This window comes from Thalassophryne amazonica, chromosome 8 (genome assembly GCF_902500255.1).
Source record: "Thalassophryne amazonica chromosome 8, fThaAma1.1, whole genome shotgun sequence".
Classification (NCBI taxonomy): Eukaryota; Metazoa; Chordata; class Actinopteri; order Batrachoidiformes; family Batrachoididae; genus Thalassophryne; species Thalassophryne amazonica.
In genome coordinates, this window is record NC_047110.1 from 68,835,636 (window position 1) to 68,860,848 (window position 25,213).

The following is a 25,213-nucleotide window of genomic DNA, read 5'->3' on the forward strand; positions in this document are numbered from 1 at the left end:
TGGTGGTGGGTCAGATTTGTTTTTCAGCAGAGCAGCCAATGTCTTAATAACGCTGACTTTCATACGTTATGATCCAGTCTGCAGGACCTGTTAAAAGTCATGTCCAATGTGGTCTTACAAGACTGTTCCTCTGCCATCTGTTACTGTGCCCGATACTTGCTGATGTGACTGTAAAAAGTAAATCCTGACTTCTTATCAGCAGTATGCCGAACACGGTACAAGCAAACCCGTGATATTGTCATGAGACACAAGGGACATATTTGACACAACATCAATCATTTTAGCAAGGTGCACAGTGCTACATGCACTGCACAGTTGTATGTCCAGCATATCTGGAATGTATTCACAGCACTTCACTTTTTCCACATGTTGTTATGCTACAGCCTTATTCCAAAATGGAGTAAATAAATTTTTTCACCTTAGAATGCTACTCACAACACCCCATAATGACAACATTATCCTGCCACTGAAAAACATCCCCACAGCATGATGCTGTCACCACCATGCTTCACTGTAGGGATGGTGCCTGGTTTCCTCCAAACATGACGCTTGGCATTCACACCAAAGAGTTCAATCTCTGTGTCATCAGACCAGAGAATTTTGTTTGTCATGGTCTGAAAGTCCTTCAGGTGCCTTTTGGAAAACTCCAGGTAGGTTCCCACATGCCTTTTACTGAGGATGGCTTCTGTCTGGCCACTCTACTATACAGGCCTGATTGGTGGATTGCTGCAGAGATGGTTGTCCTTCTGGAAGGTTCTCCTCTCTCCACAGAGGAATGCTGGAGCTCTAACAGAGTGACCATTAGGTCCTTGGTCATTTCCCTGACTAACGCATTTCTCTCTCAATCCCTCAGTTTAGACGGGCGGCCAGTTCTAGAAAGAGTCCTGGTGGGTCTGAACTTCTTCCATTTACAGATGATGGAGGCCACTGTGCTCATTGAGACCTTCAAAGCAGCAGAAATGTTTCTGTACTCTTCCCCAGATTTGAGTCTCGAGACAATCCTATCTTGGAGGTCTGCAGACAATTCCTTTGACTTCATGCTTGGTTTGTGCTCTGACATGCACTGTCATCTGTGGGCCCTTATGTGTAGACCGGTGTGTGCCTTTCCAAATCATGTCCAAACAACTGATTTTACCCCAGGTGGACTCCAATTAAGCTGTAGAAACATCTCAAGGATTATCAGTAGAAACAGGATGCACCTGAGCTCAATTTTGAGCCTCTGAGCAAAGGGTGTGAATACTGAAGTACATGTGATTTCTTAGTGTTTTATTTTTAATAAATTTGTGAAAATCTAAAAAAATAAATAAATAAACTTTTTCACATTGTCATTATGGGGTACTGTATGTAGAAGTTTGATGAAAAAAATTTTTTTTTCATCCATTTTGGAATAAGGCTGTAACTAACAAAATGTGGAAAAAGTGAAGCACTGTGAATACCTTCCAGATGCACTGTATGCCTGGTACTTCAGCTGACTTATGCCCTGCCTTCAGGCTTTCCTAGGCTTTGGAAAAAGATTTGTGGGAATTCAGCTGCGAAACAAAAAAGTGAAGGAGACAGTTGTGCTTGAAACACAGTCAATAGGATCTGTGAGAGAGAGAGCGTTTCATCTCAGAGTTGTACATAACCAGCAAAATAAACAGCTAGTTTCAGACTGTTTCACACAACTTACATTCTAAAACTCAAATTCAAATCCACACAAACCAGGAGAATTTGTAGGAAAAAAAACTGTACGAATTTAGCTGCGAAAGAAGAAGAGGGGGAGACAGATGGTCGAGCAAGGTTTATCTTGTGATGAAATACCAGAACTGACGAACTGGTAGTCCTGAGTTGAAACGCATAAATCAAAACACCCCCAGACTAAAGAAACAATGAAAAAATATATATATAATCAGTGACAAATGTACTATTGTTTTAAAATGTAAAATGATAATAATAATGACAGTATCAATAATAACAATAATAATAATAATAAAAAGAAAAAACAAAAGAACGGTCATTCCAAACCTTTAACTTGGAATGCTGTTACACAAAAGGAAATTTTGATGACAAAAATGCACCTTTTTTATTAACCTCCACTACATCTACAAACTATTGTATTAGACTGAAAACTGCACATTTCACTAAAAATCACACTGTTTGTCATGATCACTAAATCTAACTTAGGTGTTTGTCCTGTGACAAACACTGAATGTTTGTCCAAGTGAAACTGTTGACAGAAACACAGGTGAGCCAATCACTGACCCACAGCCACCTGACCGTGGGGGAAAAAAAAAACAAGCCTGGTTATTCAAAGCTTTCCAAATATGACTCATCATCTCCCTCATCCTGCTCGCTTCCTCTCCTTGTTTCCTTTCATTCACTCATTGTGCAGAATGAACTTCAGGGTTTGCTACACTCCAGCAATCTTGTTGAAATCTCAACTAATTTCATCACTGAGGCAGAAGCTGCAGACAGCAGCAGCTCTGACTTCCCTGTGAGTTGTTCACAGAACCAGGATGCCCCCCTCCAAACCTCACCACCAACCACCACCACCTCTGTAACACAATCCACACACTCCTGTAATCAGGACAAAACCATCAGGCTGCCATAGCAACCAGAGGTTTGTGTCTGCACAACACTTCCACGTCTTTCTTCTGTGCACATTCTCCTGCAAAGGTGAGGTCAAGCACTGAGAGTGGGAGAGAACAGAATGCCTTCTCACTCAGGTCAGGGCACAGAGACAAAACCGCATTCATGTACAGCCACATGCTGATAAAGAATCTGTGCTAACATCTAACTGTCTTCATTAATTAGATATGAGCTACATATTTATCAGAGTAAATAACATTTGAATAAAACCAACCAGGTGAATTTTAAAAAGTGAATGCACTACATCCAGTCGGCCTGCATGAATCCACTGGTGTGTTGCTATGTCTCAGGATCTGCTGGTCACTCTCTTACATTTTCACTGCAGAAATGCTAAATTTCACCAAGTATATCTGTAATGTCTCGACAAAATATATCATTATAGTTCATACTAGCGCGTTGCCCGTGGGGATCCATGGGCTCTAGATTGGGCAGTGTTTATAAAATAGGTAGCTGACATTTTTCCAGGGTGGCAATAAATTATGCCAAGTTTCTATAATGAGTTGAAATGGTGTGTGAGTCTAGAATGTTTTTAGAACCTTAGACCTCAACAGTTTTTAGATGAAGAACTCAACCTATTTCCTGTTAATTACATAATTTTTTTAATGTATCTATAAATTGTTTAGGTTCTTGTTATCATATACACACTGTTATTATTATTATTAGTATTTTATTTTATTATTACTTCTATTTTGTCATTTGATTTTTAAATGGACCACAATGGAAATAAGTGTTTTCACATTCTTGTGTCATCCATGTACTTTTAATGTACGTACAATTATATTATTTACGCTTACATTGATCTTACTGAATAAAATCACACACGTAGATCTGCAAATTTTTTTGCTCTTGCTTACCTCTACTGGTGGTTGGCTCTCACTGCGGTATTGTATCACTTCCTGTTCCGGAGCACAGCGGTGTTTTGCTGTATCTGTTAGCTGTTTAATCTGCGCAGTTAGATTGATCTAGTTACCTAGATAACGATTTGTTTCACAGTGTAATCTTCACGTGCCTTAACTAAAGCACTCCCTCTGCTGAATCACCTCTAAATTATTTACACGTTATTCACTTTGCGTGTTTTTAGGAATCGCTAGCTTAGCGCAGCTACTAGCTCTTAGCCGGTTTAGCATGGAGGCTTCTCCTGTCTCTCCCGCACTTTTCTGCTCTGGGTGTGAAATGTTTAGTTATTCCTCGGCCTCCTTTAGCAGTAATGGTACTTGTAATAAGTGTAGCTTATTCGTAGCTTTGGAGGCCAGGCTGGGCGAATTGGAGACTCGGCTCACACCGTGGATAATTCTACAGCTAGCCAGGCCCCTGTAGTCAGTGCGGACCAAAGTAGCTTAGCCGCCGTTAGTTTCCCTCTGGCAGATCCAGAGCAGCCGGGAAAGCAGGCCGACTGGGTGACTGTGAGGAGGAAGCGTAGCCCTAAACAGAAGCCCCGTGTACTCCACCAACCCGTTCACATTTCTAACCGTTTTTCCCCACTCGGCGACACACCCGCCGAGGAACAAACTCTGGTTATTGGCGACTCTGTTTTGAGAAATGTGAAGTTAGCGACACCAGCAACCATAGTCAATTGTCTTCCAGGGGCCAGAGCAGGCGACATTGAAGGAAATTTGAAACTGCTGGCTAAGGCTAAGCGTAAATTTGGTAAGATTGTAATTCACGTCGGCAGTAATGACACCCGGTTACGCCAATCGGAGGTCACTAAAATTAACATTGAATCGCTGTGTAACTTTGCAAAAACAATGTCGGACTCTGTAGTTTTCTCTGGGCCCCTCCCCAATCGGACCGGGAGTGACATGTTTAGCCGCATGTTCTCCTTGAATTGCTGGCTGTCTGAGTGGTGTCCAAAAAATGAGGTGGGCTTCATAGATAATTGGCAAAGCTTCTGGGGAAAACCTGGTCTTGTTAGGAGAGACGGCATCCATCCCACTTTGGATGGAGCAGCTCTCATTTCTAGAAATCTGGCCAATTTACTTAAATCCTCCAAACCGTGACTATCCAGGGTTGGGACCAGGAAGCAGAGTTGTAGTCTTACACACCTCTCTGCAGCTTCTCTCCCCCTGCCATCCCCTCATTACCCCATCCCCGTAGAGACGGTGCCTGCTCCCAGACCACCAATAACCAACAAAAATCTATTTAAGCATAAAAATTCAAAAAGAAAAAATAATATAGCACCTTCAACTGCACCACAGACTAAAACAGTTAAATGTGGTCTATTAAACATTAGGTCTCTCTCTTCTAAGTCCCTGTTAGTAAATTATATAATAATTGATCAACATATTGATTTATTCTGCCTTACAGAAACCTGGTTACAGCAGGATGAATATGTTAGTTTAAATGAGTCAACACCCCCGAGTCACACTAACTGCCAGAACGCTCGTAGCACGGGCCGAGGCGGAGGATTAGCAGCAATCTTCCATTCCAGCTTATTAATTAATCAAAAACCCAGACAGAGCTTTAATTCATTTGAAAGCTTGACTCTTAGTCTTGTCCATCCAAATTGGAAGTCCCAAAAACCAGTTTTATTTGTTGTTATCTATCGTCCTCCTGGTCGTTACTGTGAGTTTCTCTGTGAATTTTCAGAACTTTTGTCTGACTTAGTGCTTAGCTCAGATAAGATAATTATAGTGGGCGATTTTAACATCCACACAGATGCTGAGAATGACAGCCTCAACACTGCATTTAATCTATTATTAGACTCATTTGGCTTTGCTCAAAATGTAAATGAGTCCACCCACCACTTTAATCATCATTCATTACACTAGAAGTCTTTCAGAAAGCGCTGTAACTAGGTTTAAGGATATGTTTCCTTCTTTATGTTCCCTAATGCCATATACCAACACAGTGCAGAGTAGCTACCTAAACTCTGTAAGTGAGATAGAGTATCTCGTCAATAGTTTTACATCCTCATTGAAAACAACTTTGGATGCTGTAGCTCCTCTGAAAAAGAGAGCTTTAAATCAGAAGTGCCTGACTCCGTGGTATAACTCACAAACTCGCAGCTTAAAGCAGATAACCCGTAAGTTGGAGAGGAAATGGCGTCTCACTAATTTAGAAGATCTTCACTTAGCCTGGAAAAAGAGTCTGTTGCTCTATAAAAAAAAGCCCTCCGTAAAGCTAGGACATCTTACTACTTATCACTAATTGAAGAAAATAAGAACAACCCCAGGTTTCTTTTCAGCACTGTAGCCAGGCTGACAAAGAGTCAGAGCTCTATTGAGCCGAGTATTCCTTTAACTTTAACTAGTAATGACTTCATGACTTTCTTTGCTAATAAAATTTTAACTATTAGAGAAAAAATTACTCATAACCATCCCAAAGACGTATCATTATCTTTGGCTGCTTTCAGTGATGCCGGTATTTGGTTAGACTCTTTCTCTCAGATTGTTCTGTCTGAGTTATTTTCATTAGTTACTTCATCCAAACCATCAACATGTCTATTAGACCCCATTCCTACCAGGCTGCTCAAGGAAGCCCTACCATTATTTAATGCTTCGATCTTAAATATGATCAATCTATCTTTATTAGTTGGCTATGTACCACAGGCTTTTAAGGTGGCAGTAATTAAACCATTACTTAAAAAGCCATCACTTGACCCAGCTATCTTAGCTAATTATAGGCCAATCTCCAACCTTCCTTTTCTCTCAAAAATTCTTGAAAGGGTAATTGTAAAACAGCTAACTGATCATCTGCAGAGGAATGGTCTATTTGAAGAGTTTCAGTCAGGTTTTAGAATCCATCATAGTACAGAAACAGCATTAGTGAAGGTTACAAATGATCTTCTTATGGCCTCAGACAGTGGACTCATCTCTGTGCTTGTTCTGTTAGACCTCAGTGCTGCTTTTGATACTGTTGACCACAAAATTTTATTACAGAGATTAGAGCATGCCATAGGTATTAAAGGCACTGCGCTGCGGTGGTTTGAATCATATTTATCTAATAGATTATAATTTGTTCATGTAAATGGGGAGTCTTCTTCACAGACTAAGGTTAATTATGGAGTTCCACAAGGTTCTGTGCTAGGACCAATTTTATTCACTTTATACATGCTTCCCTTAGGCAGTATTATTAGACGGCATTGCTTAAATTATCTTATCTTAGGGACCTCATAGTACCATATCACCCCAATAGAGCGCTTCGCTCTCAGACTGCAGGCTTACTTGTAGTTCCTAGGGTTTGTAAGAGTAGAATGGGAGGCAGAGCCTTCAGCTTTCAGGCTCCTCTCCTGTGGAACCAGCTCCCAATTTGGATCAGGGAGACAGACACCCTCTCTACTTTTAAGATTAGGCTTAAAACTTTCCTTTTTGCTAAAGCTTATAGTTAGGGCTGGATCAGGTGACCCTGAACCATCCCTTACTTATGCTGCTATAGACTTAGACTGCTGGGGGGTTCCCATAATGCACTGAGTGTTTCTTTCTCTTTTTGCTCTGTATGCACCACTCTGCATTTAATCATTAGTGATTGATCTCTGCTCCCCTCCACAGCATGTCTTTCCCGGTTCTCTCCCTCAGCCCCAACCAGTCCCAGCAGAAGACTGCCCCTCCCTGAGCCTGGTTCTGCTGGAGGTTTCTTCCTGTTAAAAGGGAGTTTTTCCTTCCCACTGTTGCCAAGTGCTTGCTCACAGGGGGTCGTTTTGATCGTTGGGGTTTTTCCGTAATTATTGTATGGCTTTGCCTTACAATATAAAGCGCCTTGGGGCAACTGTTTGTTGTGATTTGGCGCTATATAAATAAAATTTATTGATTGAATTGATTGACGTATGCTTTTAATATATAGATGATTTACCGCCCCCTGCTGGAATGGCATGTGAGTCCAGAATGTAACTATCACATTTTTCAGTGTTGTTAGCTCCAAAAATATTGGTTCTATCAGCTTTCCGTTTTGGTGGTGCTCACCCATGACCAAAAATACATAAGCATACCAAACGGCAAATGTCATCTCTCGACAGTTTGTCTGTGAACGAAGTTATATGCACATATGCATGCAGAGCTTTTTGTCTTTTCTTCATTCTGCTGCAAACAGGTGCTTTTAATTTTACACATCCACAAACAGAGACGGTGGCGGAAGACATCAAATGCAGTATGCTTTTCACTCATGGTAACGGCAATATGACACTTAACTAAACTGACTAAACCAACTGAACTACAAAAACACAATAAATCAATAACACTAACAACGCTGTGCCAAACTAACATGAACCACAATAACATTTAAAACTCCAAAACCTTAGGTCCCATGGTGCATTGCAGCACAATGTGGATTGTTCACTGTTGCTAGCTAATATTGCTAATTTCTTCAAAAAATATTGGTCCTATCAACTTTCAGTTTTCGCAGCGTTCATCCTTGACCCAAAATATAGAAGCATACCAAACGGAAAATGTCAGCTCTCCCCAGTTTCTCCATGATCAAAGCCATACACATGTACCCACACACGCACGCACACAGAGGCCACTTGGCTATTATAATATAGATGAGACAAAAACGCTTAAGTAAAATTTCAGTAAGGACTTGTTTTCGAGAATACATCTTAAAAACATTAAGTAAAAAAAGTCTTAGAAACATCTTGGGCTATATCTGACACAGTGACTTTTTTGACTCACCATGACATTTTTAAAACCGTATTATTTCCTAAAATGGGTAAAATATAGATCAAAATAAGTTTTCTCTGCTCATTTCAAGACCTTATTTCAAGAGTTGGTAGATTTTTTATTTTAAACATAAAAACAATGTGTTTTTAATTTGGAACAAGTTAAAAAAATCTGCCAGGGGAACAAGTGAAAATTCACTTGTTAAGATTGACAGAAATAAGTTCTTGAATTGATCTTAGAAAACTCATTTTGATGTACATTTTACTTTTACTTGGAAGTGTTACATCTTTTACTACGGAAGGTCTGAGCTGCCAAGCCCTAATATATATTTGTCTCAGTATCATGTAATTACGTGAAAAGTTTCATGTTATAACGTGATATTTATCATGTTATAACGTGATACTTATCACGTTATTTCGTGATATGAAATTATCATGTTACTTCATGATGCGCTATTTTCACGTTATAACGAGAAATTATCACGTTATAACAAGAAATTATCACGTTATTTCGTGATATGAAATTATCACGTTATTCCGAGATAAACTATCATGTTATTTCATGATATGCAACTATCACGTTATTCCGAGATATGCAACTATAACGTTATTCTGAGATAAGAAATTATTACGTTATTCTGAGATATGCAACTATCACGTTATTTCGTGTTAAGCATTTATCATGTTATTTCATGATATGTAGGCTATTCAGGTAATTCAGCGCTTCAACACTTCTCAGGTTCAGTCAAGGAACATGGCTCGTCTGTGATGTAGGGGGATTTAAGGATCAATAAAAAGCATGAGTCAATACTTTTGCTATTTGTTTTCAGTATAATCAGAGTAAAAAAAAAAAAAAAGCAAACAGCCTTAGATAAGTAGCGCCCTTTACTGGTATTCTAGCGCCCTCTAGTGGCAGAATAGCAGAACAGGTATATGGCTGTGTATCAAAGTAAAACCATATTGTTTTCACGTTATAACGTAAAAATACCATGAAATAACGTGATAAATGTTTATCACAAAATAACATGAAAATTTCATAATTCAAAATAACATGATAATTTCATATTATGAAATAACGTGATAGATTCATATCTCAGAATAACGTGATAACTTCTTATCACGAAATAACATGATAATTTCACGATAAAACGTGAAAATACTATATCATGAAATAACATGATAGTTGTGCATCACAAAATAACGTGATAGATATCACGTTATAACGTAATAAATATCACATTATAACATGAAACCTTTCATGTTATTACATGTTACTGAGTCAAATTATATTTATATGGCTGGCAGCTCCACGTCGCCGTATTTTACAAATAACACAGCAGGTAAAAAAATTCTATGGTGAGTCTAAAAAGATTGTTTCTTCTCAGGTTGGACTCAAGATGTTTCCAAGCACTTTCACTTAATATTTTTAAGATATATTATATAAAATCAAGTCCTTGTAGTTGAGCAAAGTTTTACTTAAGTGATTGTGTCTTACAGTAAGTGTAATTCCATATTCTGATTAGAAATTAGACAAATATACCTTTTAAGATTTTGCATTTTTGCAGTGTGGCATGAAATTATTTGCAAGATACATTTTTAATGGCTCCAACTGAATACTCTGTCAGAAACTGAACTGTTACTATGGCAACAGCCAAAAGCAACAAAATTCACAAACTCCTCTGAACCGCAGGAACCCTCACAGCAGATCTTGGGCTTAATTTATGCAGAAAATGACTGTTGACCCCGATGAAATGATCCCTTGTTGTATTCCGTCAGCAAAAACTAACAGCAAAAGTCAGCTCAATGGTTCCATTGAACAGAGAAACACAACAGACTGAAAAAAAAATCTCAGATGAACCTTTTTACAAAAACAAATTCAACACAATATGAAATGCTCGTATAAGAGCAAAAAAGAAAAAAACAACAACAAACTGAAGCACTTTAGAAAAAATAATATATAAATAAATACAATTTCATAATAATACAAACAAAAGTTACATTAATTACATTATCATTCTTCATACTTGATTTATATAGTTCTGTAATATTTTAGTTTTAAACATGTTTTTAAATAATGAAAATGAAGTACACCTTTTTAATTCATTGTCACAGGTATTCCATAAATTAACACCTCTTACAGAAACACATCTTTGCTTTATATTTGTTCGTATCTTAAATTTTTTGTAAATACTTGTTCCCTTCAAATCATATTGACTCTCTCTGATTTCAAACAGCTTCTGAATACTGCGGCAAAGTAAATTATTGTGTACTTTATACATTATCTGTGCCATTTTAAATTCCACTAAATAATAAAATTTGAGGGCATTACTCTCAATAAACAAAGCGTTAGTTGATTCCCTATAATTTCATCCATTAATAATTCTTATAGCTTTTTTTTGCATCCTAAAAATAGGAAGAGTGCTAGTTTTATATGTGTTACCCCATATCTCTAGACAATAAGTAATATAAGGAAGTAGTAATGAACAATAAAGTATGTATAGTGACTTTTTGTTAAGGACATCCTTTACTTTATAAAGTATAGCAATAGTTTTTGACATTTTAGATTTTACAATGTTTATATGAGGTTTCCAACAAAGCTTATGATCGATTGTCACTCCAAGAAACTTATTTTCATACACTCGTTCAATTTCAATATTATTAACTCTGATTGCACCCGGGTTTTTAATTTGTCGAGTGGCAAAAACAATAAACTTTGTTTTGTTGAAATTCAGAGATAACTTATTAATGTCAAACCAGTTTTTTAATATATTTAATTTCTTTTCCGCTGTAGTCAGAAGCTGTTCTAGGTTTTTACCAGAACAGTAAAGAGTGGTGTCATCAGCAAATAAAACACACTTTAATAGTTTGGAAACATTACACATATCATTGATATATAATATGAATAATTTAGGACCCAACACCGACCCTGGAGGGACCCCACAAGTAACCTTCAACTGATTTGATTTTACATTATTTAGTTGCACATATTGATATCTGTCATCTAAATAACTTTTCATCCATGTGTATGCTAACCCTCTTATACCATATCTCTCCAGTTTATTCATCAATATATTATGATCAATAGTATCAAATGCCTTTTTTAAATCTATAAAAACACGAACAGTATATTCCTTATTATCCATTGCAGTAGAAATGCCTTCCACAAATTCCATCACTGCCATTGAAGTGGACCTTTTTGCTCTAAAGCCATACTGGTTATCACTTAAAAAATTATGTTTATCAATATATTTATCAAGTCTATGAACAAATAATTTTTCTAAAATTTTTGAGAATTGTGGAAGTAATTATATAGGTCTATAATTGGTCAATTTGCATATTTCCCCATTTTTATAAATAGGGATAACTTTTGCTATTTTCATTTTTGAAGGAAAAATACCAGTTCGAAAAGACAAATTGCAAATGTATGTGAATGGTTGCACTATATACTCTATAATACTTTTAACATGTCAAAATCAAAACAATCTGTAGACTTTTTATTCTTAAATGTTTTCACAATGTCAAGTATTTGTCTATCATTTACAGCATTAATAAACATGGAGGAAGAGTTTTTGATAATATGTTTATCTCTTTCATAATTAATTCTTGATTCTGGAATTTCTTTTGCAAGGTTATAACCAACATGTACAAAAAACTCATTAAATTCATTTACTATTTCTTTAATATTATCAATCTTAATATCTTTATCTGCTATAAAATACTCTGGATACTCCTTCCTTTTGGAACCCTTTGTAATTATACTATTTAATACTTTCCATGTTTCTTGTGTGTTACTCCTGTTCTGCTCCAATAATGTATGATAATATTCTTTCTTACTCATTCTTATAATATTTACTAATTTATTTTTATATAACTTATATTTTGTTTCAGCATCTTTTGTCCTATATTTTATGAATCTCTTTTATAAATTGATTAAATTTTTTTTTTACATGCATCCTCTATTCCCTTTGTAATCCGTGGTTTATTTAAACACTGGTGCTTTCTAGTAATTTTTACTACGGGACAATGTTTCTCATATAATGACATTAAAGTTGACAAAAATGCATTATATGCATTATTAGGGTTTTCATTAACAAAAACCTCAGTCCAGTCTTGTTCCCCAAGTTCCACCTTGAAGGCAGCCATAGCTCCCGATGTTCTATTTCTTATCATTTTAAATGTAGAACTCCTTAATTTAGTTTGAGTCCCAAAATAATTTTGAAAAATTGCAAAAACGGGAAGATGATCACTTATATCATTTATGAGAAGTCCACCAACTATTTCAGAGTCAATTTTATTTGTAAATATATTGTCTATCAATGTAGCTATGTCCAGTGTTATTCTACTTGGTTTTATAATTACAGGGAAAAGACAGTTACTGTACATTGTATGGATTAAGTCTGTTGTTTTTTGATGTCCATTCGGATTTAACAAATCTATATTAAAATCACCACAGATTATTTTCACTTTCTTATCAGAATGGTTAAATATGGCAGCAAGTTTTTCATTGAATGTGTCAAGACATGATCCTGGCGTTCTATAGATACAACTTAACATAATATTATTAGCTTGTTTTACATGAATTTCAATTGTTATACATTCCAATATGTTATCTATAGTACTTGACATACATTCAATCTGGCTGCATCTCAAAGCTTTATCTACATATAAGGCAACACCTCCCCCTTTTTTATTCACCCTGTTCTTTATAAATAATTCATACCCATCCAGTCCCATATCAATAACTTTTTCATCATTAAGCCAAGTTTCTGATATTGCAATTATATTAAACTTTTTTAGTTTGCTCAAATATTCTTTAATTTTGGAAATGTTTTTATAGAGTTTTCTACTATTAAAATGTATAACTGATAATGCATTTTCCATTTTAATGTTATTATTAAATTGATCATCTGTGTAATACTCAAGTATTATTGTTGTTAATATTACAAAAAAAATTATCTGAGTCAAAATTACTTTCAGGATCATACATCTTATGATCTACATAGTCAAAGGTTTTAAAGTTCATTTCTTCAACACATTTTGATGAGGGTCCACCGTGACAGTCATTCCCACTACAGAAAAAATCTTCATCGTCAGTATCTCTGAATGGAAAAGTATAATCCATATCCATACTTGTCATTTATTTATTTTGTTGTTTTCATTGTCTGTTAAAGCCATAAGGCCAAACATTTGTCCACAATTGATTATCCATAATCTCCAGTCTTCGCACATTTCCACCAAAAAAATGTAGACTCCTTATTAACAGCCGTGATCGTTTCAGTTTTATTTGTATTGTTCTAAGTCTTTGAGTTCTCTTATCATCACAACTTTTGCTTCTTCAGGTGTACCATTCAAACGGATCATTACTTTGCAATTTCTCGTCCACGTTGCCACGTTGATTATCTCATCCATTCTAATATATTGTTCAAGATCTTCAATTCGACTTTCCAACCTGTCTATTTTCTTATCTTGCTCCTTTATCAGGTTCTTCAGTTGTTTTATTTCACCCATCAAATCATGTAGCATACCTTGTTGTTTAGAGACTTTACTCAGTTCATTCGACATGAAGTTAAGAGATTTCCTGATCTCCTCCAACTCCTCCTCAGCACCAGAGTTAACTTTCTTTGGTGGCATTATGAGATCAGTTCCCTTACCTCCGTTAGCTGCATTAGCGTTGTCAGCTCCGTTAGCAGCGTGTTAGCAGCGTCGGCGTAGTCAGCTCCGTTAGCGGCGTGTTAGCAGCGTCAGTGTTGGCGTTGTTAGCTTCGTTAGCAGCGTGTTAGCAGCGTGTTAGCAGCGTCGGCGTAGTCAGTTCCGTTAGCAGCGTGTTAGCAGTGTCAGTGTTGGCATTATTAGCTCCGTTAGCAGCGTGTTAGCAGCATCGGCGTAGTCAGCTGCTGCTGAATGCTGCTGTGTTCTTGAGGCTGTAATTGCTCATTGTTCGCCCTGAGCGGACCCACTCTCCTTCCAGGCAAGTTCGGCCGTAATATAAGATAGTGGCGGGCACCATACCGTCATAAACAGTATATACTGGTTTGAAAATATACTTTCGGTTCACAATTTAGCAATAAAGTCTGTTTAAACACTTCTTACGTCACCAACAATCAAACATCTTGCACCTTCTCCCTTGATTCAGTTTATGTTTACATGGCAACATTTCGAATCGGACCAAACCTTTACAGTACAGCCGCAGCTCTGGGATCCCATTGTGAGAACCGGCTAAATGAAGTACTAATAACAGTTACCCCTATTCTCTAGCCTCCAGTAATTTTCCCCCAACTTTCATGAAGTTTTTCCTGTTTTTTTAAGTGACTCTAGACTACAGTGTACAGACAGGTGAACATCCTGCTCTGCAGATACTTTGCTGAACAATGTACACATCACTGTATGGTTTTGTGGTTTTTCCAAAATGTGTAGAGTTACAGTTGTTGTCAACAAGCAACTCAATGTGCAGCGTCTCTTCAGACTCTAAAATGTGGAATTCACATTTGGTTTGGATATTACGTCTGTTGGTTCCTTTTGTGTTATCATCATAACTGAAGTGGACCATGGTCCACTTAGAACTGGGTCAAGTTCCACATTTCAAGCAGACAACGGTCAAGTTTGTGTCTTTAAAAAAATAATATACCAGTATACCGTAAAATGTTTAAAATATACCATTATATGGATTGTTGACCACCTACCTGTACTGTAACAACCATTTTCCTTGTTTTTCTCTCTACTCTGAGCGACAAACAATAACAGTCTCCCTCCTGATGGCAGGAATGAGGGGCATCTTTCACACACGGGTCACAGCGACCCTTCTATGGGCTGAGGAGGCTTCTCACTGTGACATGACCACTGTGCCCATGTAGTCAACACGCCGTATTTAACCTGTGACGTTAATGTCAACCCTCAGCTTGGCTCTACCTTGTTATACACACCACATGATACCCCACAGCCTAAAATAGACACAGGGCAAAACATTTGCGGGGCGAGAAAGCATGCAACATGGTGGCAGTAGAGGATAAAAGGATGCAGCTTACACTGATGTTGCAGCATAAACCCAGACAGCCGGAAAATGGGCAAAAAATTACACAGCCGGAGATCAAAGAGACTTACAGCATATCGGGGCAGTTGTCAGGCTTGTCCAAGAGTCCTCCCTCCATGACGAAGCGCAGCACTTGCTCATTCGACATGCCCTGGTAGGGCTGTTCTGCTAAGGTGGCGATCTCCCACAGCACCACGCCAAATGACCTGCAGCAACAAATGAAATAGTTGATGAAATTTCTAAAAGAACTGCAATTTATTTTGATATGGAAAAGATATTGCAGTAGACTTGCTAACTTTAAAGCATGTTAGGGTTGTGCACTTTTTGTGTTTTCCTTTGTAAAATAAACCTTATTTTCTTTAATTTGAAAATACATCAGAGCGAAGTTAAGGGCCCCTTCACACATAACACGACTGAAGCCGACTAGCGCAAAAAGGAGGAACTGCATACCATTCGTGAAACATTGGAGCTGCCTCAAACGCCTCGTACACCTGTTACAACCATTCGCGCACACAAGTGGCTGAAAGACAGCGAATGCCCTGACCGTGCTCATTCGTTGCCCCTCTCGGCAGGTGTCGGCCAAATTCCAGGTGTCACACACGAACATCTAACACCGCTCACTGCCCACTTAGAAAAGGCGGGACTATTCGCGCACCTGGTATGATAGTAGACAGCAGGCAATCACATTCAACCTGTCTGTGAAATTGGTCAAAGTGCAACACGAGTATGGCGTCACCTAGCAACATACATGGGTGTAACTGTGCTGAACCCTGTGCCGCAAGAGAACAGTTTGCAAAGGTTGCCCCCCCCCCCACACACGCACACATACAAATGGCGTGTGTCATCATCGTCCGCCCCCTCTCCCAACTTAAATGGCTTGTGGAGTGAGTCATAATAATACAAGCATAACATTAAAATCACAGAACACAGCAACAGAGAGTAAGCCTTTTTGTTCTGTGAGCTGCGAGGTCCGCTGACAGAGGTGGGCGTGTCCCCCTGCTACATGGAGCTGGTCAGATATCTGTGCTCGCAAGTCATAGCTTGGGGAACACCTGTAGTGGCTTGTAGGATATTAAGTCGCATAACTACAGCATGAAGCGCGGACATCAGCATGTTGTTCTCACGTGGAAATAAATTAAAACACATATTGCTTCAACTGACCGCTGCATCAGTGCACCGCTACACTGGTGAATATCGTGCCATGCAGGAAATCACCCCAGAGGACGCCCCCGCGAGGCACGCATCACTGCTAGATTTCCCCTCATTGTAATAATTAAAATACAGATCACCTTTGCAGTGGATCACTGCACGCTGGACACGCCATGCCAGCTGCATGTGTTCACGACGGGAGAGCCGGCTCTTCATGAGACGGGAGCCGGCCAACTCGAGCACATTGGGTAATTCATGTAAAACATGAAAGAGAGAACAGTAATCCACGTCATTTCATTACTTCCTGGTTTATGTCTAGGCGGAGGCTTAATCCGCTCTTTATAACAGGAATTACAAATTATAAATTGTGGTGTTTTATTAATTTTTCCCTCCACTGCTGTGTGTGCGACTTTCCACGTGTTTGCACTGTGTTCGTGCGCGCAAACGAAACCATTGCCGCGGTATTGTGCACGCCTGTCTGACTGTGCATTCCTCCCAACAGCAAGTGGAATGTTTCGTGGTTCCCCATTTCATTTTTGTTTTGCGGATTTTCTTCTGGTTTGTGCGTCTTTCGGGTTATGTGTGAAGGGGCCGTAACTGTTGTGAAGTAACGCCGTGTGTATTAAGTGATTATGTGTGTGTATCACACACACATAATCACTTAATTTTTATTAGGATTTCTTTTATATTACTTTTGCTTTAAATTATCTGTTTTAAAGATGTCATTTGTGTACAACTGGCATGCCCAACCGATCGGTCGATGACGGACTGAGTTCTAGTCGATTGCATGAAAAAAAAAAAATCTGTCGCTGGACTTGAAAGGATTTAGTGTTGCTATAACAGACTGATGCAGCAGGTGGCAGCAATGCACCAACAAGGATGCCGGCTGCCATTAAACGCCAGAGAAGAAGAACTCGGCTTCACCTCATTGAATGGGTTGTTCCAGCTTTCACCTCATGAAATATTTGCACCATTGAACTCATAAACATTCCATCCATCCATTTTCTTCTGCTTTATCCGGAGTCGGGTCGCGGGGGCAGCAGCTCAAGCAAAGCCGCCCAGACCTCCCGATGCACGCACACCCCCAGCTCATCCGAGGGAACCCCAAGGCGTTCCGAAGCCAGCCGAAAGATGTAGTCCCTCCAGCATGTCCTGGGTCTTCCCCGGGGCCTCCTCCCAGTGGGACGTGCCCGGAACACCTCTCCAGCGAGGCGTCCAGGGGGCATCCAGAAAAGATGCCCGAGCCACCTCAACTGACTCCTTTCGATGTGGAGGAGCAGCGGCTCGACTCCGAGCTCCTCCCGAGTGACCGAGCTCCTCACCCTATCTCTAAGGGAGCGCCCAGCCACCCTGCGGAGGAAACTCATCTCGGCCGCTTGTACTCGCGATCTCGTTCTTTCGGTCATGAGCCAAATCTCATGACCATAGGTGAGGATCGGAACGTAGATCGATTGGTAAATCGAGAGCGTTGCCCCCCTACTCAGCTCTCTCTTCACCACGACGATCAGATACAGCGACCGCATCACTGCAGATGCTGCACCGATCCATCTATCAATCTCACGCTCCATCCGTCCCTCACTCGTGAACAAGACCCCGAGATACTTAAACTCCTCCACTTGAGGCAAGGACATTCCACTGACCTGAAGAGGGCAAAGCACCTTTTTCCGGTCGAGAACCATGGCCTCGGATTTGGAGGTGCTGATTTTCATCCCGGACGCTTCACACTCGGCTGCAAACCACCCCAGTGCACGCTGAAGGTCCTGATTTGACAAAGCCAACAGAACCACATCGTCCGCAAACAGCAGAGACGAGATTCTGTGGTTCCCAAACCAGACCCCCTCTACACCCTGGCTGTGCGTAGAAATTCTGTCCATAAAAATAATGAACAGAACCGGTGACAAAGGGAAGCCCTGGCGGAGGCCAACGTGCACTGGAAACAGGTTTGACTTACTACCGGCAATGCGAACCAAGCTCCTGCTGCGGTCGTACAGGGACCAGATAGTTCTTAGCAAAGGACCCCGGACTCCCACAGGGTGCCCCGAGGGACACGGTCGAACGCCTTCTCCAGATCCACAAAACACATGTGGACTGGTTGGGTGAACTCCCATGAACCCTCGAGCACCCGATGGAGGGTGTAGTGCTGGTCCAGTGTGCCGCGACCAGGACGAAAACCATACTGCTCCTCCTGAATCCGAGGTTCGACCATCGGTCGAATTCTCCTCTCCAGTACTCTGGAATAGACCTTACCGGGGAGGCTGAAGAGTGTGATCCCCCTATAGTTGGAACACACCCTCCGGTCCCCCTTCTTAAACAGAGGGACCACCACCCCGGTCTGCCAATCCAGAGGCACTGTCCCCGATCGCCACGCGATGTTGCAGAGGCGTGTCAGCCAAGACAGTCCCACAACATCCAGAGACTTAAGGTACTCAGGACGGACTTCATCCACCCCAGGAGCCTTGCCACCGAGGAGCTTTCTAAGCACCTCGGTGACTTCGGCCTGGGTAATGGATGAGTCCGCCTCTGAGTCCCCAGTCTCTGCTTCCTCTTTGGAAGACGTGACGATGGGCTTGAGGAGATCCTCAAAGTATTCCTTCCACCGCCCGACAACATCCCCAGTCAGGGTCAACAGCTCCCCACCCGCACCGTAAACAGTGCCGGTGGAGAGCTGCTTCTGCCCCCTGAGGCGTTGGACGGTTTGCCAGAATCTCTTCGAGGCCGACCGATAGTCCTCCTCCATGGCCTCCTCCCAGACCCGAGTTTTTGCCTCTGCGACCGCACAGGCTGCGGCACTCTTGGCCTGCCGGTACCTGTCAGCTGCCTCTGGGGTCCCACCTACCAACAAAGATAAGTAGGACTCCTTCTTCAGCTTGACGGCATCCCTTACTTCCGGTATCCACCACCGGGTTCGGGGACTGCCGCCGCGACAGGCACCAGAGACCTTGTGACCACAGCTACGAGCGGCCGCATCGACAGTGGAGGTGGAGAACACGGTCCACTCAGACTCCATGTTTCCAACCTCCCCCGTATGTATGGTCTTTTAAATTTAGCCACGACAAATTATTCATGTTGGAGAACAGGATAACATTGTACAAAAGGATCTGTGCTCAGTATACAGTATAACACTCCATATGTTATCTCAATTAAACCAAAATAAAACCTAACATCTGGAAAAATAAACATAAAAATAATGCAGACTAGTGCCTTGCCCATGGTGATCCATGGGCTCTAGATTTGGGTAGTGTTTATAAAATAGGTAGCTGACATTTTTCAAGGGTGGTAATAAATTAAGCAAAGCTTCTATGAGTTGGAATGGCGTGTGAGTCCTGAATGTTTTTAGAACCTTAGACCTAAGACCTCAAGAAGAACTCAACCCCTTTTTCCTGTTAATTTTGTAATGTTTTTAAATGTTAATTTACTGTCTTAGTGTATTTATACATTGTTTATGTTCTTGTTAACATATACACACTATTAGTATTGTCTTTATATTTATTATTGTTATTATTTTATTTTTACTTCATCCATTTATTTTTCACATATTTACAATTGCGTATATTGTACTTACATTGAACTTAATAAAATCAACCACACATGCACTCACACTTTTAATATAAAGATAATTCATCACCCCCTGCTGGAATGGCATGTTAGTCCAGAATGTATTGAGCAACATTAGCTAATATCTGTAGTTTCTGCAAAAATGTTAGTCATTCTGTTTTGATGTTCATCCTTGACCCAAAATACAGACCAAACGGCAAATGTCAGCCCTCCTCAGTTTGTCCATGTTCGAAGTTATACACACACACATACACACACGCGCAGAGAGGTTTTTGTCTTTTCCACATTCTGCCGCAAGTACGTGCTTCTATTTTTAAACATGCACAAACAGAGACAAATGCAATACACATTTTACTCATGGTGCCAGCAACATGACACTTATCTCACTCATGGTAACAGCAACATGACACTTAACTAAAATGACTAAACCAATTAAACAACAAAAACACAATAAAACAATAACACTAACAATACTGTTAAACTAAGACATTTAAAGGTTGCAACAAAAGGTTGCAAGTATTATCCATTCGGCTGCTGCCTTTTTGTTCGGGGTCGCCACAGCGGATAGAGCCAAATCACTAAAATCGTTAATTTCTCAAAAAATATTTGTCTTATCAACTGTCAGTTTACACAGTGTTCATCATTCACCCAAAGTACATGAGCATACCAAATGGCAAATGTCAGCTCTCCTCGGTTTCTCCATGATCTGTCATTACAATATGCACGCATGTGTGCATATTATGATATAGATTGTCAATTTGCCAGTAAGATGACTTAAAGCTGGCAGAGAAATTACAATCATTTCATTTCACCCTGATGTCTCTCTGATATTACCTTTTTCTTCACAGAGGCAAAAAATTCTTAACTTGACCATGAAGTTTGTAGTCATATATTAACGACTGATGTGATTTTACACCTTTTCTAAACAGCCCGTTGCAACACAGGATGTGAGTGGCTGAAACAGGTTTGTGCTGACAGACAAAACCACATTCTGACAGCTTGTCTTAATCGACGAAATAAGTCACCAACTGTCTCATTCCTTTGGTGCCCAGAATGTCTTCCAATGAACTTCATCTGTGCAACATCAAAGAAGATACAGTGCACAGTGTAGAGGTGGGCTTGTGCTGGCACTCCAACCTCTCATTTAGGAACATCTGGAGCAGTTTAGACCCACTCTTTGTGACCGACCCGTGGGACACTTTGAGCTGGGAAACAAAAACTTGCAAGGAAGCCCATAAACAATTGTATTTCTCCACAACAATATTACTCCTGCCTCAAAACTGCAGCACAATTGTAGGTTTCGGTTCCACTGACTGACAGACTGTTAAAAAAAAAAAAAGTCAACATTCTACACCATTTTGTCATATATGGAAGAATCCCTGCCCTGTCTTCACAGGGGCAGCTTACACCCTACAGAACTGTTTTTGTTATGAAATGCTGAATGCAGACTTACACTGATGGTAAGTATTATTGGCACATCAATATTTTAAGTACACTATTTTAAATATCTTCAGAAATACTGAATATTTAATAAACTTCCCACAGTTATTAAACAACAAAAAAATGTTTGGTGCACGCTCATGTTCACACGCACGAACACAGTTCGAGCACGTGGAAAGTCACACACACAGCAGCGGAGCAAAAAATTAAGAAAACACCACATTTTATAATACTTAATTCCTGTTATAAAGAGCGGGGTTAGACTCTGCCTAGACACCAGGAAGTAATGTAAGTCAAATTTCCACGTAATGTCCTTACGTGGAAATTTAATTTATTTCCACGTAAATTAAAACTATTAAGACCATGATGTGCTTGAACAATGAATCTATTTCTCCACACTAGTCTGATATATCTCGAAACATTTCTGTGAGCATTGCTGGCTGACTGTAAGTTGCACTCAGCATCCACTGACACGGCTACGTGCTGGGATTTCATGCTTTCCAACAGCAAATCAGGAGACGTGATGCGTGTCAGAAGCAAACAGACTCCAGTCATCTTGGGAGTGAGGTGTGCACAGCCTGTTCCACCAAAACAAAAATGCACTTCTGGGTATACATTTGAGGGCGTACCTCCTTTACAATTAATCTATATTGTCTCTGCTTGTCTTTCTTGTCTTTTTTCTTTTTTTGGTATTTGTTGTATGGGTGTACATATATGTGTATATAGCAACTGGTGGGGGTGGGGGGGGCGTTTATAAGCTTTTGCTTCAGCCTTCACCTTTTTGGCTGTACAAAACTGGGAAATTGAGTTTTTGTTTTCTTTTGTTTGAGTTTTTGTTTTCTTTTGTATTATGAGAGATTCTTTTGTTAAGTATGTGTGTGTGCGTGCCGAATAAAATTCATTCACATGTGTTTGGATGGTTTTGGAAGGACTAATCCAAAGAAATTAAATTACATGTTCAACCCTTTAACTAGAAATGTTAATGTGGGTCGTGAAGGTATCTGCGAAGGATGTAACAATTAACCAATACAAACTGAAAATCATATTTAAAGTAATAGATTGCACGGAGCCCTGAATTGATCTAAATGTGCTGTAAACTGGTCGATAGCTTGATGTTAAGCTTATAAAATGGTTGAATTAACTTGTTTCAAAGGAACAGGTTCAAAGTTCAGAGGTCAGCATGATGCTCTTGCAAGACTTTGTGAAGTAAAAGCAAAATCAACATGGAGGCAGTATAACAGATAAATGTACTTCTTTGAACTTTATGTTCAGTTCACAATTCGTTCATACTGTCAGAACACTTCAGAACGGGAAAGTTCTGCCACGCTGTTTATGCTATGCTAACAACAGCTGGCTTTCTCTTCTAAGCTTCTAACTGCTTTCTGCTACTGTATGTGGTGCTGCCCCCCAGTGGCAAACTAGAAGCAAGCAGAGGCAGCAGCAATGTGCAGGCTCTAGGACTGCCATGAAACTAGAATTTTTTAATCTATCCCATGACTCAGTAAAATGCTCAATACTCTATACGATTTTCAATACCACAAAAGAAAAATGACAAAAAAAAAACGAAGAGGCATATGTGTGAAGTTGTGTCTTAACTGGAGGAGTCAAAGACAGCACCGTTGGTATTGATATGGTTGGTATTGCTACAAATGTATAATTTGTATCGAATCCGATAGCAATTTTTAGTATCGATTAGTATCTCCATGACAACCCTAGTCGCATCACAGCAACAAATACCTGAATAATGTCCCTGGTTTTTCATGAAATATGTATTTGAAAGTAGGCAACACCACTTCTGATTTATTCTAATTTATCCTAGAAAATGCACGTCTACATTAAACCAGCAATTATATCGGATTGTATCTTAACACACCAACTCTAACTGTTCCATCATATAAAGAATCGCTCCTCAGTTGTGCATACCAGGAGATGCACACTCCTAGTATCTGCATGTTCTCTCAGTGGCTTGAACATGTTCAGCATATTTACAGATATTGCTGAAATACTGTAGTTTGCACACATCAGGGCATGGTTCTACTTTTATCTTATGCCTGTACAGTAACACAGTGATGTAGTGTCATACCAGACATCAGACATCGTTGTGAAAACGCCATCTTTCAGGGACTCTGGAGACATCCAGCGGACAGGCAGGAGGCCTTTCCCTCCTTTTCGATAGTAATCTGTCTCATAAATGTCTCTGGTCATGCCAAAATCTGAGGAAAGGATAAAAACAGAGGTTGAAGAAGCAACTGCACATCACTATTCTGTGTGAGAGGGGGCGCTCCTGAGAGCCATTCCCTCAATTCCTCCCTCTGTCATCAACACTGAGTGTACGTGTCAGGCACTTGCTGAATTTACGACTCTTACCGCCGATCTTCACAGTGAAGTCCTCTGCCACCATGCAGTTCCGAGCAGCCAGGTCTCTGTGGACAAACTTGTTGGCGTTTAGATACGCCATGCCATCGGCAATTTCCCCAGCCATCTGGATCATCTTTTTGAGTGGCGGTAGAACCTGGCTGGTGGCGTTCTGTGGCAGAACAACAGGTGATCGTGAGAGGGTAAAAGACTAGAAACTGGTCTTGGGTTGACGTTCAGCATTACAACGTGTGTGATAGGTGCTACATGTACGTGCACTTTAAAAAAAAGGTTTGAATGTGTGCGTGTCCGATGTGCTGCTGTTAGAGTTTAAGTGGCATGGAGCTGAGGTGCGACGGGGGAAAAGCTGCTTACTTCTTTGCGCAGAGAGCGCAGGTGGCTCTTCAGATCTCCACGGGTCATCAGCTCCATAATCACCAAGGTCGGCTGCCCTTGGGAGACCACACCCAGTAGACGCACCTACACCAATAACAGTGCAGCACGGCTCTGAGAACTCTCACTGGTATAGGTTTATTACATTACAAAACACATTAGGTTAAGATCAGAACCTATGCTAACTGAAGCACCAAGAATTATGTCAGTGTCAAAAAAACAAAACAAAAGCATAACTGATTTACTTTAAAATTAATTTTCTTTTTCGTTGTGACAGTAGATTTACAAAGGGAAGCTATGGAGCATGCCAACTGACTAGAATTGTGAGCTCCTGACCCTTTCTGTCTATGTCCATGCAAATGAATTAGGAATTAGTAATAACTGTATTGTCACATGACTTTACTGTAATGTGTTACTTTATTTATGGACAGTTATTTGCCAAATCTGCAAAATATTCTGGTCTGCTATTGGAAAGATGAATCAAGTCTCATTTTCAATTATTAGATGCGACAGGCCAGTTAAATTTTTTGTTCCACAGTGTATGAGTGTATGATCCATTACATTGCAAGCTGCTACCCAAGCAGATTTTTGATGTGGAGTCTTGATTCTGGTCTCAAATTATTCCTAAAATTTCTTCTGTGTTACATCATCAAGGGCTTAACCTCTTAAAACTGGAGTGGCAATTGGGTGAGCCCATTGCTCTGTAAGTTTACAATGTTTTATAATCGTATTTCTCAACAGAATATCCCTGGTTCATGTCCCATTCTCCTTGGATCACAAACCGAACCTCCTGTGGTGATCGCAAGACAGAAAAAAAAATGGAAGAAGCCCAACGAAGTCTCACTGAATTGTTTTACTGGGTTTAAAAAGTAGTCTGGCAACCACAGCTGCTTATTGTAATTTAACAGTGGGAGAGTACTATAATCTTTTTACAGTAATAAACTGTTTATTATATGACTGTGACGCTATGTGCACTCTGACTGGCTGATTTCCAATCTGATATTTTCCCATATCGTCCCATTGGCATGACAATCTGTCCAGATCGCGTATCACATTCGTTACAAACCAGAAAGCTA

The 25,213-nt window shown here is 40.0% G+C and overlaps 1 protein-coding gene across 1 annotated transcript in view; it reads right to left on the reverse strand.

The window, feature by feature from the left end:
- igf1ra (insulin-like growth factor 1a receptor) overlaps positions 1 to 25,213 on the reverse strand; it is a 242,427-nt gene that overhangs the window by 6,630 nt on the left and 210,584 nt on the right. The window contains exons 17-20 of the mRNA XM_034176564.1: positions 24,120 to 24,224; positions 23,757 to 23,916; positions 23,473 to 23,602; positions 15,317 to 15,451 (exon numbers count right to left, since the gene is read on the reverse strand). Coding sequence (XP_034032455.1) covers positions 15,317 to 15,451; positions 23,473 to 23,602; positions 23,757 to 23,916; positions 24,120 to 24,224 — 530 coding nt within the window. The remainder of the gene's footprint in view (positions 1 to 15,316; positions 15,452 to 23,472; positions 23,603 to 23,756; positions 23,917 to 24,119; positions 24,225 to 25,213) is intronic.